Source organism: Charadrius vociferus, unplaced genomic scaffold (assembly GCF_000708025.1).
Source record: "Charadrius vociferus isolate BGI_N301 unplaced genomic scaffold, ASM70802v2 scaffold104, whole genome shotgun sequence".
Lineage (NCBI taxonomy): Eukaryota > Metazoa > Chordata > Aves > Charadriiformes > Charadriidae > Charadrius > Charadrius vociferus.
Window position 1 is genome coordinate 2,524,351 of NW_009648255.1, and position 14,497 is coordinate 2,538,847.

General features: G+C 42.6%; 2 protein-coding genes across 2 annotated transcripts in view; one reads left to right on the top strand and one right to left on the bottom strand.

Annotated features, from left to right (window-relative positions):
* Window positions 1-4,515, top strand: part of GFM1 (G elongation factor, mitochondrial 1) — a 26,497-nt gene extending 21,982 nt beyond the window's left edge. Inside the window, exons 14-18 of the mRNA XM_009884487.1 lie at window positions 659-821; window positions 1,900-2,044; window positions 2,601-2,761; window positions 3,665-3,718; window positions 4,241-4,515. Of these exons, the coding sequence (XP_009882789.1) occupies window positions 659-821; window positions 1,900-2,044; window positions 2,601-2,761; window positions 3,665-3,718; window positions 4,241-4,372 (655 nt within the window). The 3' untranslated portion in view covers window positions 4,373-4,515. The remainder of the gene's footprint in view (window positions 1-658; window positions 822-1,899; window positions 2,045-2,600; window positions 2,762-3,664; window positions 3,719-4,240) is intronic.
* Window positions 4,516-7,979: 3,464 nt separating this feature from the next.
* RARRES1 (retinoic acid receptor responder (tazarotene induced) 1) lies at window positions 7,980-11,082 on the bottom strand. Its single transcript, XM_009884488.1, has 6 exons — window positions 11,023-11,082; window positions 10,905-10,967; window positions 9,800-9,974; window positions 9,015-9,151; window positions 8,223-8,285; window positions 7,980-8,129 (listed from the first exon to the last, which is right to left on the bottom strand). The coding sequence occupies exons 1-6, from the start codon at window positions 11,080-11,082 to the stop codon at window positions 7,980-7,982; spliced, it is 648 nt and encodes a 215-aa protein (XP_009882790.1).
* Window positions 11,083-14,497: the final 3,415 nt, after the last annotated feature.

Below are 14,497 nucleotides of genomic sequence, written 5' to 3' on the forward strand. Positions count from 1 at the left end.
CGGCCCGCCCGGAGCCGGCGGGGCGATGCGCTGCGGGAACGGGACGGGACACGCGGGGATTGTCCCACTGCCGAGGGGTCGTGTGTGTCACCCCCCAGCTTGGGGCACGGCCACCCCGGCCGGCCGGGGCAGGGGGCGGATGTTCTGAGAAACCTCAGATCCCACCAGTTTCACTTACAAAGTTCATATTCACGTGTTTTTTTCCCCCCCTCATTATCCCCTTCTTCGGAGTCTGCACCCAACATCGAAGTACTTTGTGGGTGGAAACTGTAGGTATGTGCAGAAACAACTACAAAACCCAGGGCTATTCAGTCAACAACAAGCAGAAGCCTCAAGGTGAGCAGGCTTTATTAGCCATGCTCACCGCACGCGGAAACAACTCGTTTTCACAGTTGGGTTTTTTTGAGATTTAACTCATCCCGATCTGTCAGCTTCCCGCTTGCAAGATGAAGGGTGGTGGTGCTCCCTCTTTGGGCATCACATATCCTCAGCTGCTGTTTCTGCCGCTGTTGTGGCATTTAGCCGTTGTGGTTACACGTAACCAATTGGAATAAAGCAAAATGCAGAATGGGATCTTTTTCCTGAGAAAACTGCGGTTAGAGCGTGGTTTGTGTAATGAGTAACGTGGTATTCTGGGGGGGGGTTTGTTTGTTCTCAGGTTCGAATATACGCACAAGAAGCAGACGGGTGGAGCAGGCCAGTACGGCAAAGTTATAGGCGTTCTCGAGCCCCTGGATCCAGAGAACTACACAAAATTAGAGTTTGAAGACAGAACCGTTGGCACAAATATTCCAAAACAATTCGTGCCTGCTATTGAAAAGGTACAATGCGTGTTGTGTGTGCGTACGATACAAGGAAGACCGATTCTTGTTCTCCTGCTGTGCCGTCCACATTTACTGTGACTGTCTTGCCCCAAGCAAGGAGGCTTTTCCCATTACCTCAGTGGAAGCAGAGTCAAATTTGTGTGGCTTTGCTTAATATCTTACATTCCGAGGTTTTCCACTTAATTTGGAAGCTGCTGTTTGTTTTCTTTGGTGCCGTGTGCTCGCTCTATTTCCACAGCAGCGCCACGGTGCAGACACTGAGCTTTCCTCTCTTGCAGTCAAACAAGCCTCCTCCTGTTCAGTCTGCTTTTTAATGGCCCTCTTCTGCTTTTCTTTGCGGCCTCATGATTCTCATCTCTAACCCTGAAATATGTAACTGTTTTTGTGACTTCTCTGAGGCCAGTTATGTCGGAAACTGTAATTAAGCTAGATTTCCTGCATGAATTACCACATATTCTTTCTTTTTCTTCTCTTCTGTGGGCTTCCTCTGTGCCCGTCTCTGTAACTGTATCATTTATCACGTACTACTTTAAGTAGTACCTCGCATAATCTTTGAATTTCTATAATAATCGATCAACCGAAAAGAATTCCTTCGTTATTCCATGATGCAACACTAAAAGATTTTTGCCAAATCCTGGAAGAAGCATGCGTTCTTAAAGGAAACTTGTTCTTCAGTCGAGTGGTTAGAGTCGTTCTTTCCACATGGAGCGTTCTTTCAGTTTTTGGTCGTACGGTCTCTTAAGAAAGCAAAATCCTGAGTGCATTTCTTTTTCTCTTCCTTTCCTTCTTACATGATTTGTGTTTTTAAAAAAATACCAGTACAAAACTGAGGTGCCAAAGAACGATATTACAAAGTTTTCAAAAGCTTGGGAATGAAAATGTTTCCCCACTGTTATTTTCTTCTGTCATCTTACCAAGCGAGAAGGTCCCTTGGGTAGATGGGGGATTGCTGGGTTTTCTTGTTACTGTTTTGTCCTTTTAAGTTTACTGTCTCTTACAGGCTGTTGTTAATGCTGCTCTTTTGTAAGCTTCATTTTGGTCTACAAACTGCTAACTTTGAGATGTTATTTGACAGGGATTCCGAGAAGCCTGTGAAAAAGGTCTAGTGTCGGGGCACAAGATATCTGGAGTGCGGTTCGTCCTAGATGATGGGGCCCATCACATGGTGGACTCTAACGAAATCTCTTTCATCAGAGCTGGAGAAGGAGCCCTGAAGCAAGGTATGAAGCCAGTCGTTTGAACACGTCACCCTGCTGGCTTCTTTATTGTTGGAACTAAATTTAACAAGCTCCTTTCTCTAGGTTTGTTTGTTGCCTGATGTAGCCATACATATATTTATTAAATATGTTTGGCTGGTTGTGTAGAGCAGAATATACGCAAGAGTTTATAGAAATTTTAAGAGAGGCACAATAACGCCTTTAGTTGTATGAAGGAAATCCTTTTTCCTAGAAAAAAGAAACGCCAACAGCTTCATCCTTACACAGGTATGAAAAGAACATTTTATCAAACTGCGTGTCTCCCGGCATTACCGTCTTGGGAATGAAAGGCGGGGGAGCGGGAGTTCCACACAGTCCGTTATTGATTTCCCCACTCACGTAAGAAACGTAGCATTTAACCATGAAATGCTTCTTTGCTATGCATAAGGGTATCCTGAATCATAGAATCATAGAATGGTTTAGGTTGGAAAGGACCTTAAAGATCATCAGTTCCAACCTCCCTGCCGTTATACCAGGTTTGTTCTTTGATGTTTGATTATTAAGTGTTTTTTTTCTCCAGCTATGGAAAATGCTGCTGTGCGTATACTGGAGCCCATTATGGCAGTGGAGGTGATGGCACCCACTGAATTCCAGGGAGCAGTGATAGCGGGAATTAATCGCCGCCACGGAGTGATCACAGGACAGGACGGCACAGACGGTTACTTTACTCTCTATGCTGAGGTTTGTGTTGTTCGCTGGTTCCTGACCTTTCCTTTTCCTGCCTTGCCTTTCAACTCCATTGCTGTTTTACTTATTGACTAATAGGTGTAAACCTGTAGCCAGGTTTTTCAGTGGATAAACACAACGTTAGATTTTCACTGGAGAAGCATAACATTAATTCTCAACTTGTGCAGTACTGGTGAACCGACTATAAACCCGTCTTGCTCCAGAGAAGCCAACTTACTAACCTAAAATCACACGGTGGCAGAGGAAGGAACAGAACTCAGGTTTCTTGAGACGGGCTGGCGATGCTGCCTCAGAGGGAAAGAAACCCGTGCGGCAGTACAGGTGCACAGAGTCCGGGGGAAAGATCCTTTTGTCCGCTGTCTTCCTTCAGCTGTTACCTGCATTACCTGTAATAATTGCAGATAAATGCGAGTGACTTGTCTTCAGTCCCTTCTTTTATGTCCCTTCTGAAAACATATTTGTCCTCATGTTAGGTCATATAGAAGTGTATATCAAATAGTGGTGGCAGCATACATCGTCTCAGCAAAGCCTTAGCTAACAACAAGCCACACACTGCGTCGATTCTGCTTTATAAATTGTGTCTAGCGCTGCCGTCCTGAGATCTTTCAGTCGTTACGATCTCTTGCCTGGTGACGCAGACTACTGAATTGGGGATGCTCTGCTATCTGGTGCATTCACACTCTCAGATTTTTAGGGTTTCCTGCTAAAAAAAACACTGTGAATATAAACTAGTTGAAATAAGAGGTACTTTAAAAAAAATAGGTAATTAGATCAGCACTGTTGACAAAGAGCAGCAGATTTTACTGAATCTTTACATTGTAATTGAGATTAATTGGACAATAACCCAAAGCTGATGGAAAAATACCTTTTTACAAGAATAATATGCTTGGATTTTAGGTGCCGCTGAATGATATGTTTGGATATGCCACTGAGTTGAGGTCTTGCACAGAGGTGAGTACTCTCAGTACTTTTTGCCAGAACATGTTTATTTCTGTAAATCGAGTGTGCTAATTTGCATCATCGTACACACAGCATATGCAGCAGTAAAAGCGATAAAAATCAAACCGAATGCAGAATAGGAAAACAACCTGAGAGTTTTTGCTGTTACTTCAACTGCTTTTAATTACCGTAGCCATCATTAGCTGTGTCATTTCTGGCCAAAAAATTCTTTTATACTTTGAGGAAGAGATTCAAATTTGCAAGTAATACAAAGTGATAGGTATCAGTAAAAGTATTAAATTCACAGGCTGGGAAAGTTGAAGCATTAAGTTACAAATGTCTGCAAGTAGATGAGACTTTTCACAGCAGTACTCACGTTATTAAGGTGTCCTTTTTTAAACATACATATGCTCAATGAATGCATTTGAATTGGGTGAGTTTGTGTGTTATTTCACAGATTAGGGCATAGTCTTCTGCTAAATAGGTTTCCGTGTTTCGCATCCTCACTTTGACTCTTCTTTTCCAACTCTACAGGGAAAGGGTGAATATACGATGGAATACTGTAAATATCAACCATGTTCGCCCAACACTCAAGAAGAAATTATAAACAAATACCTCGAAGCAACGGGACGACTTCCTGCAAAAAAGGGCAAAGCCAAGAGCTGACTTTTTTCCTCTTGAGTACATTGAACAGTTTTTCACAATATTCTCTAGCAGCTCGGTTGCCCCAGCGATAGGAGCGATCCAGGCTGGCTGGATACGTGCAGGCTGCAGCGGGACTTGGGCTTGTAATTTCATCCGAATCTCCTTCCTTTGTGGTATTCTCAGAAGCCACCGGGAGATTACAACGGAATTGTTCCCATGTAAATGCCACTCATTAACAAAATATATCAATGTTAAAACACTGATCATAATTTGTCTTGAAATTTGTCTTAATCCATTTGTATTAAAATAATTTTATTTTGTTTACTTGATACATCATTATTTTGTAATTAGGCTCGTTACTGTTTCTCTGGTTTATGAATTTTAAATTTTTAAGAATTTTAGTTAAGGAGATTAACTGCTGGACAGGCACGGGGGTGGACGGTCGTCCAGTACGGAGCAGCGTTCACATACGTGCTCCAAGCACAGATCCTTTAGCTCCTGTGCTCAGAGCGCCCAGACCAGGGAAGGAACGTCGGCTTTCCCTCACTGTCCCTCAGAAACAACACTCGGAGCCTCCAAAGTCCCAATGAATATATATATATATATATGTAAGTTAACTCTTTCCAAAACTATAAACAATGTGGGTTAATTTTATGTGCTCGCTTTCTTGGCTCTTTCTTAGAAAATCAAAGAAAAGATTCCTTTTTCCAGAATCTTATAATCAAGCGGGCGTGTTGCTGATGATGCTCAGCTTGGGAATCGGCTGAATGGATCTTGCTTGCTCATAGAAGAGAGATAAAACCAGCGTGTTACAGTTCATGTGAGAAAGAGAAGATGCTCTCATCAATAATTTTTTTTAATTACTACCAGAAGATCTACGCTGAATTTTCTTTGCGTGCTCTCTCCTCCTGACCTACTCCGTTTAACAGCATTTTTGCAGACTTCCAGTAAACAGAGAATGAAGTTCCAGTTCAAAACCAGCTACATTCCTGGCACAGGGCTGCGGCTGATGTTTACCAGACGCAGACAGAGCTGCAGTGGCCGGGCTTCTTTTCCTCAACCCTCACGGAAAGACAGTGAAAATTATTTTAACCTTGAAAAAAGTACATTGTCAGAGATTTGTCAGGGGCATGGAAATGCCAACTAAACACTGGCATAATGGGGTGTACGAGTAGGATGTTGCTTTGGGCCAAATCCTTCTTGATTCCCTTAAATTTGGAGCTTTACTCCTGTGAAAATACCCAGCTGGAACTCGTTTCAAGAAAAGCCCTGCAGGTTCTCTGACATTTGGAGATTTTCTTAACTGAGCAAATATAGCACATTTACCAATATTCAAAGATGTCTTATAAAGGCAGTATGAATGCAAGACATAAATGAGGCGGTTATCGTTTTATTTACATTTATGGCTTTTATGTCATGCTTATTAGAAGCCAGTCACGATGTGAATTCCTGGCTAATGGGTTCTGCCGGCTGTGTGCTGGTTCTCCACAAGCGTAACGCAGCCCACGAGAGCACGGCCTCGGGTCGCTCAGTGCGGGGACGGCTGAGGCACAGCGTCGGGGCGAGGGAGAAGATCTGCGGGTAGGGGGAAGGCTCATGGACAGTGGGGGGCAGCGGGAGAAGGACAGAAGCATTAGCAGGAGGCTAATTTTGGGGCACCCTGGATTTAGTTTCTTTGTGTGCGATGGGCTTTTTTTCCTCTTGGCTGTAGAGCCTCTCCCAGGTAGACTCCGCGTGTGGTTTTCTCCCTGTGAACCCGTCTGAGCCTCGACTCGGATAATGTCTGCGTTGATTTAACCAAGAATCTTGGCTTGAGTAAAAACTGTATGATTCGAGGTTCTGATCCACTGCCTGAAATCTTGGCCCTAAAGAAGTTGGTGGAAGTTTTGCCTTTGAATTCCAACAGGTTTGCTACTTACCTGGAAGTTCTTGTGCAGTTTCTTAACTGACCTAAGCTTACGTTGCTTATTAGTAGTCAAATTTACACTGATCTGGCAAGTTCGGAACTGCCTGATCCTCTGTTCTAGGGCTGGAGAGCAGTGACAAGAACCAGGGAAGGAAACTAAACTTGTGGTCAAATGCATTGCTAAGGTAGAGCCCCAAGGCTATTTTCTTGTTTTATTTCTAAAAAAAAAAAAAAATTTGTCACCAATTTCTTTAAGAAATGTTGCCATTATAAGCTGTGCTTTCATGCTTTCGATGATGAGAAATGTTTTACCAGCACAAAGAAAACACCGAGAGTACGTGAAATGCTGCGTCACTGAATTTATTGTAATGCCTATTATGTGCTGATATAAAAAGCGTCAGTCAGTAAAAGTATATCAGACTAATACACTTGTGTAAAACACCTGAATCTGGGGGGTTAACAGATCACCCAGACTAAATATCCCCCAGTTAAAGCTTTCATGTTAAATACCGTAATCATCGTTACCAATTACAGATCAATGATAGCGCAATATACCATGAGTTATAAAGAACAATACCGTCGCAGAGGGCACAGACCGTGGCCTGTTCTCCTAAAGAAGGTGTGCTTATCGATAGGGCATTAATCTAACCTGGCAGAAATCTTCCTAATGGGGAAAAAAATTGTACAAACTGGAGAGAGTTTGGCACAATCTCAGCACACAAAGGCAGGACAGTGGGTCTGCTGTAAACCCAAACAGAGAATTTGGTGTGGAAGGAGAAAAACGTGTTCCCGCGGTGGGACTTGGTTGTATTTAGGATGGGTACGAGACATGGCGGTCATTGTCCCCACCAAACCCAAATGTGGAAATTCGTCTGCACAGAGCTTTCCTGTCTTTGCAGTTCTGTTTTCATTGAAGGTAATAGCAAGAACTGCAAATAGACTAAGACAACATCCTCCATTTCCGCCTGACAAACACTGCCTTGCAGCGTTCTGGACTGGTGACAGATGTGGGGAGACAACAAAACATGTTTTCCTTACATCAGTATTTTCTGAGTTGCCTTCACAAATATGAAAGACGACACTTATTTTTACGTAATCTCCCGCTGCAGGGAACAGCGGTGCGTCAGCGGGACTAGCGCTGTGCGGGTGCTGGTTACGGGCTTCTGTAGGGCCACGTGGGGAGACGCTTCGCTGCCTACGCTCATCCACATCCTCCTAAAGGCCAGACACTGGGAGAAGATGGAAAGTTGGGGTCAGACAGCAGCATCGTGAAAGAAAACCCAACCTCGGCCCGGCATAATGGTATTTGTTTTATTGGAGACGTAAGTTAAAAAGCAGCCTGTATCCATCCCAAACAATAATAAAAAAAAATTTAGTAGACAAATATTTCTTAGTGACAGATTAATACTTTTCTCAAGATTTGTATCAAATATATTAACTTTGCTTACAAACTACGTTACTGTAAGTAACAGTATGTTAGAGACAAAAAATCAACTTGTGTATGTTTATCTGTGCATATATGTAGTAACAAAGTTTTTCGGTAGAACTGTGTAACAAGTCTTGCAGTTTAAGAAATTAGAGGAATTAATTTTGGAACAAAACAGACTAGTGAAAGCATTCAAATTCACTATTTGACTGGTATAGAAGAATTATCACAACTCCAGGTCTATTAACACAAGGATTTTCTCATTTAATACGTTTACATAAAGGTGACAATCTCTTTTAAAAATTTTCATGTAAAATCCCAGCAGCTGATCCAGATTCCATTCCAGATCCATCTTCGAGCCCCTGATTGTCTGAAGCACAGAAGTATTTCACTTTCAGAGGGTGACCAGGAAGCCAAGTGAGGCGCATATGACATGAAATAATTTCCTGGAGAACAGATTTAAAAATACACATATTTTATCATCTTTTTTATGTTCCTCTGTTGATGAAAGAAGGTATTATACACATATGCTCTCTTACCTGTGTTGGAATTTCATGGAGTAGGACAGTGTAGTCAAACTCAATAAAATCATCTTTCCTTATCTGGGCATGTATCAAAAAGAAAAAAAGTCATCAAGAACACAAGTTATATTGCTGAAGTTTAGAGTCTACTCTGGTTTACTTGACTGCATTTAGCTTGCTCAGGGAGCGAGATGAATAGGGCTCGAGATGGCTGTGGTGGTTGGCTGAAGGGAGACAGGTTTTTATGTGGAGAGACAGGGAATTAGGAGCGCTTCCCGCATAAAAACGTGGAAGGTGGTAACTGCAGCGGGGCTCGGCAGTCGGACTGTTCTCTCACATGAAACTAGGCTGACTGAGAAACTAATTAATTCAGTTTAACCCTCAAACAAATGTGAGAATCTAACCTGACTATTAACCTCCCTTCAGAGAAATCTCGTTCTAAATAACAAGGGAGTAAAACCCAAATGCTGTCTATCGATCACGGGTGACTGAGGGAAACAGAGCTTTGGGAACTCCTATTCTATACGCTGCAGCAGTAATGTTCCCCAGAGAGCGCACCTCAGGTGCTAGACTGATGCAAACAAGGAAAACCAAATTTTGTCCAAATGAGTAAAATTATTCCACCAAAAACTCAACAAAATACTTGTCCAGAGGTGGAGATACTTGTACGGAGAAGCCACAGAGATTTTTAGGAGAATTGCACCCATTACAGACAGGGTGAGCTGTTGATGGTTGTTTTATTCTCTGCTGCTTGGTCGACTCTGTCTGTTAGCTTCTGTAACGCAGACATGTCATTTCCACTTCACTTACCCACTGCTTCACAGACTTGACTTGTGCCACGAAGTAACCCAAGTTCTCTGTTGACTTTTCCCACATGATGTAACTGCTGCCAGCAACAGCCAAAGCCCACGCTGGCTCCAGGGCAGGTTCAATATTGCCATAGCTGTCTGCGAGGGAGAAAGAGTAATAAAAAAATGATTAATTCTGGCTGTTCAGCAGAAAAATGATATACCACAGAGCACTTCTGCCTGGCGCAGTTCTGTTCCTGGGAAGCGACTTCCCTCCGACGTGTTACAGTCTTGAACAGGGAATCGAACTTGCCAAGAGACATTATTCGTAGCCTCCCCACAAGGAGGTGAGAAACCCAATATCCGGGCTAACGGAGGTCCTTACCTAGCTGGGAGGAAAAGAGGCACTGGGGCACTCTGTTTCCAGGGTGGAAAAAATTCTGTTAGTCATCCCTTGTGAATTTCCAGCCGCCACGGGGGAAGGTGTGTGGGTTAAGGCAGTTGTTATTACTTGAGGACATTTTGCATTTACTTGAATATAAAATTGCATAGGTTTGCTTTTAAATCCAAAACACCTTCACAACACTGTGTTGACTACCACTGTCGATCAACACAGCAGGTTTGTTTTCTCCCCAAGAATCGCTGGCAAGGTGGAATTATTTTGATAGTTAGCCCTACGGTTTTAGGGTGCTACTGTAAATATACGTGTCTCCTTTTTAAAATGCGTGTACATTTGCTTGTGTTCTTAAAAGTGCCCAGAGCCTTTGAGATAAAATGAAATACAATGGATTATTTGGAGGAATATACCTGGAATATTGTTTCCAATTATTGGTTTGGTTTGATGCCTAATTTTTTGGTAAAGTCTGTTGTCGTCCTCCTGGATTTGCTTCTGGTCTTTGGTGTGCATGCACTTGATACTGACAACAGGCGGAGACTTTGTCTTGGGATACAACACTGTAGCAAGGCAGCTCCCGGCATTTTCCTGTAAAGGTGGGATTTAAAACAGTTATCTTTAATTGAGATTTTATTTACCAGCAACACAGTCTGTAAAAAGCTCTTGGTAGTAACATGTGAAGTATACAGGTAGAGTACATACACGTCTTCATCAGACGCTTTGTATGAAGCTGTACAGGGGTCAAGATGGTCTTTAGATGGATGTAATTTTTTTTTTCCAGAAAAGTAAATTGGTTAAAACCACAAAGCTAAAGTGACTTAACAGAAGTTTTTAATTAAAGTGCAGCAGAAATGCACTAATTCATCTTGGAAATATGTTTGAGACTTCTCAAGAAGTAACATTAATTGATAACAGGGAATTTCATTGTATGATACTTCAGCCTTAAAAAAATAAATAATCTAGTGCTTCATATTAAATTCTGAAAAAAATGTGAGTTTCATAAAACGTGTGTAATGGAAAAGCAGATGCTTACAGTCAAATTGGTAATGACAACTGTCTGACAGAATGAATGGAGAGGGGGGTTTATAATTAAAAAGAACACACAACTGTCATCTCTTTATTCTCATTTTGGTGTGTGGACACAGCAAGAGCTACAGCTGGATAATGAGGACCGTGCTGTCACACTGAGCTTGCACCATTGCAAAGTTCCTCTCAGGCGCTTGGTTGCCTGACGTGACTTAAACGAGACAATCTCTTTGGGCACTGAGCAAAGCAGGTAGCTGTGGTGCTGCAACCGCTGGGACCCCGACGCAAGCGGAGGACTGATGAGGGGAGACACTCGGGCGATGCTAAGACCGAACCATGCCCCATGCGGGACCGGCAGGTAGAAGCATAAAGGTAAGTCTTTCCATTGTCAAAGATCCATTTACGAAAGCCCTTAAATCTACCCTGTTTTGGAGATGCTGAAGTTTGTTTAACGCACACTGTCAGAAGAAACATGGAGGACCATAAACTCACCCCGCTGTTGTAGTCTTCGGTGGTGAACTGCAGGTAATACTTGTGCCCAGCGTCTGGGATGCTCTGGAAGAGAGAAGGGTTCGGCCGTCAGTGTAACTATGGCCTTTACGTACTGTACCTTGCTGAGGTGTTGCCAGGACCGCTGCGGAGGAAAACGAGGGTGCCATGGCTCCCTCATGGCCTTGCAGCATCAGGAAAGTGGTCAGATGAGATGACTGAGACGACCCTAGCAGCAAACACAAGGTGTCTTAACAACAACAATAAATAACCTTTACATTAAGGGATTTTAAAGCCTTTCCTCACAGAGATATGCAAGAAGAAAAATGCAGGTTAAAGTCCTACGCAGGACAGATTGATGCTGAGTAACTTTAATAAAATTACGAATCGGTGTTCAGCTTCCAAGGAGGTATTTTTTGCACAGGCTATCAGAGTGCCCTTGGATATATATATGAATCAAATCTTGCTGACCAATTCACAGCTGAACCGGAATTACACAGGATAATTTAATCTTAGGGACGCGAACCATTCCAGTTCTTTTTTCTGTTGTGACTGGAAAGAGACTAATTTTGCTACACAGCGTGTCAGAGCGGGATTCTGTCCTGTCTGCTTTGTTTCGCCCTGAAAATACCAGTCATTAAGTTGCCCAATCAACTATCTGAGATTGTGCTTGTTAAGGAAAAATAAAAGAATACCCCTTGCTGAAGGGAAGCAGCCGGTAGCACTTCTTGTAGCACAAAACATCAGAAAAGCCTTGGAAACGAACACCTTTGAAATATGTAATTTTCTTGGATTTTTTTTTTTTTTTTTCCTGTTGCTGACAGAAATGGTTCAGTTAAATTGTATTTTTGGTGTGGGATATCGCAGACTGTCCTGGCCGCAAGCGTGCTGAAACAGAAACTGGCTTTTAATGTTGGCCATGGAAAATATTAATTACCCCGAAACAGGATCAATGTCTCATTGAACAGTGTAAGAGCAGAGCCTCATAAAAAGTATTTGCATTATCTGCTCTTTACTTCATTAGTCAGGCTCATATTTTCCTACCAACTTTTACATTCACTTTTGAAATTTATTTATTTTTTAGTGGGGAGTCCAAGGAACAAATAGTGTGGAAAAGGTTATATTTATTCAACCAATTGCTTGTAAAACAACATTTTGTGTCGTTTAACTGTTTGGTACATTTCCAAGCCTTTCCTTTGGTTAAATTGGCCAGAAATAAACGAAAGAAAGTAAGTCTTTTTGTGTGCTTTACTGTAATTTATAAGACAAGGTTTCTGATACACAACCCATGTCACTTCTGTGTCTGAAAGTTTGTTCCTTTTGCCTATATTACCGGGTTTAGTACGAGGCATTCTCTCTTCTCACAAACCTTTTCTATTTGCTACTGATGTAGGGATTATTGTCACATAGGGGAACGTGTGAGACAGCATGTAGAAAATGCATGTTACAGGAGAATGCAAACTGCCTTTTAACGTGTACATTTAAGTCAAATCACTGTATTCCAGCAACAGCACTGATTTGTTAGTCTCACTTGGTTTTAAATACAATGCTCTGCAGATAAACAGGAGGGGAATTCTGGCTGTTTGCACAATTTTGAAGATTAGAACCCAAAGCAAACGTGCGCATGTTTTATTTATCTAAACTTGGGCCTTTGTGTTCCCATCACACGTTCTTCCAGGAAGCCATTAATAGCATAATGTTAGCAAAGTTTCATTGTGAGGGCAAGGCCATCAGCCCAGCACCTGCCTTTAGTACATACACGGCGTTATATGCTGCAGATAAGAGGCCAAATTGGTTTAGTCACTTGCTCTGCTTTCACGAAACCCCCTCTTGAAGCTTTACAAGGAGGCCAGTCTGGAGCTGGACCCAGTTGACACCGCGAAGGGAATGGAGAGAGGAGAAACTAAGCTCTGATTTAAGGGATGACAGTGGATGGGGTTTCCTGCTGAACCTTTTCCTCAAGGGGCACAGCACAGCAGCCTGACTGCACGCTCCCAGTTACAACATCAGGGTCTTAACCTCTGTAACAGAAGCTCTTTCATAGTGAAGCCAGATCTTTTCTGTCCAGCATATTCAGTCATTTAAAATATGTTCAACTTTTCTTCCAGTATTATTTGTTCTTGCATTGGTGTCACCTGTTCTCTCTGCTAAACAAAACCAAATCATTTTTAAAGCTGTGGTAACTTTGAGAATAGTTTGTGATCGGATTCTGACAAAGTATCTCAGCAGTTTCATTGCATTTGCTTGATATTGAGCGCTAATGACGAAAACAAAATCAATTGGGAACTCATAAACCTATTACTCTGTCTCTGATTCTTCTCAATAGAAGGATATAGAAAAGCTACATGAGTAATGGCTAGGTAAATACTCACTTTAAAAAGAATACATAATTCTGTGCTTATGTGGTTTTTGAAGTAGATGATACTCTCTGTTCACTTGCAACAACTCCAGCATTGCAGTACTACTCCCCCAGAAAGCTTTCAAGAGGCACTACACAGCTAAAATATATATTCAGTACAGGTATGCATAGAGCTTCTTTGATCTTACCAGGGAGAGCAAGAAGGTATATCTGGCATGAAATCATTTTAACTTCTACAAAAGTATTTCTAGTTTCTAAGAAAAACATCACTTCTATTTCCACTATTATTTGCCACTATCATCCCAAAACGCATCACTGTAAACCACCACAAGTGTGAGGTAAATAAGAGCTCAGGAATATTTGACATCAGACAATGATGGCTGGCTGAAAGCAGCCAAAGATAAAAGTGTCCAAAAGAGAAGAAAACAAGTGAGTAATTCATTTTTCCACTGAATATCTGGGTCACGGGATTGTTTTATTTCCGGGCTCAAAATTAATGCAACTTCCCCGACAGATTTTTAGGACTGCGACGGCCAGAATAGCAATGTAAGAGCCGTCCATTCCAGGTCCCAAAGGAGGTGGTTTTGCAATTGGTTTACACTGCTCTAACTCCCCACTGGCACAGAAAGGGGCGATCCCTCTCTCGCCCCTTGCTGCGGGTTTCCATCGCTTCACCTCTGGCTTTCCCCATCATCATTTCCTCCCTGGGACCAGTTTTCAGTCGCTGGATCAGAGGGCTGACCTGTTCGCTAAGCGTGGAGAAGCTGGCACTGCTGGAAGAAGAGCGAGAGAGGTGTCCTTCGGGGACTTGCCTAGGGGGATCCCCACCTCCCAGCCCCACCACCACCCCTGCCAGCCAGCCCAGGTGGCCTGTGGCTTCTGGAGATGGCTGATCCACAAGCAGCCAAGTGAGCTCTCAGGCCACCCCAGGCGGGAGGGAAAAGCCAGCAGAGGTGGCTGTTTTCTCTGCCTCTCTCTATCTAGCTTTCCCTAGACAATTTACCTACCCTGCCACTGATTTTACCTTCCACACCCTAACGTGGGGTCCTGCCTGTTGGAAAGAAGTAGAAATCTTTTACCTAACTTCTAATTTTAGGACCACAGTCCTGATATTAAACTGTTTCGTATCAAGATGAGCTTATGAAGAGAAATATCCATCTGTAAAATTGTATTTTGTGGTCCCATTTAAGCGAACCTTGCCCAGAGATTACCGAGCTCTACCTTTACACTTCAACTC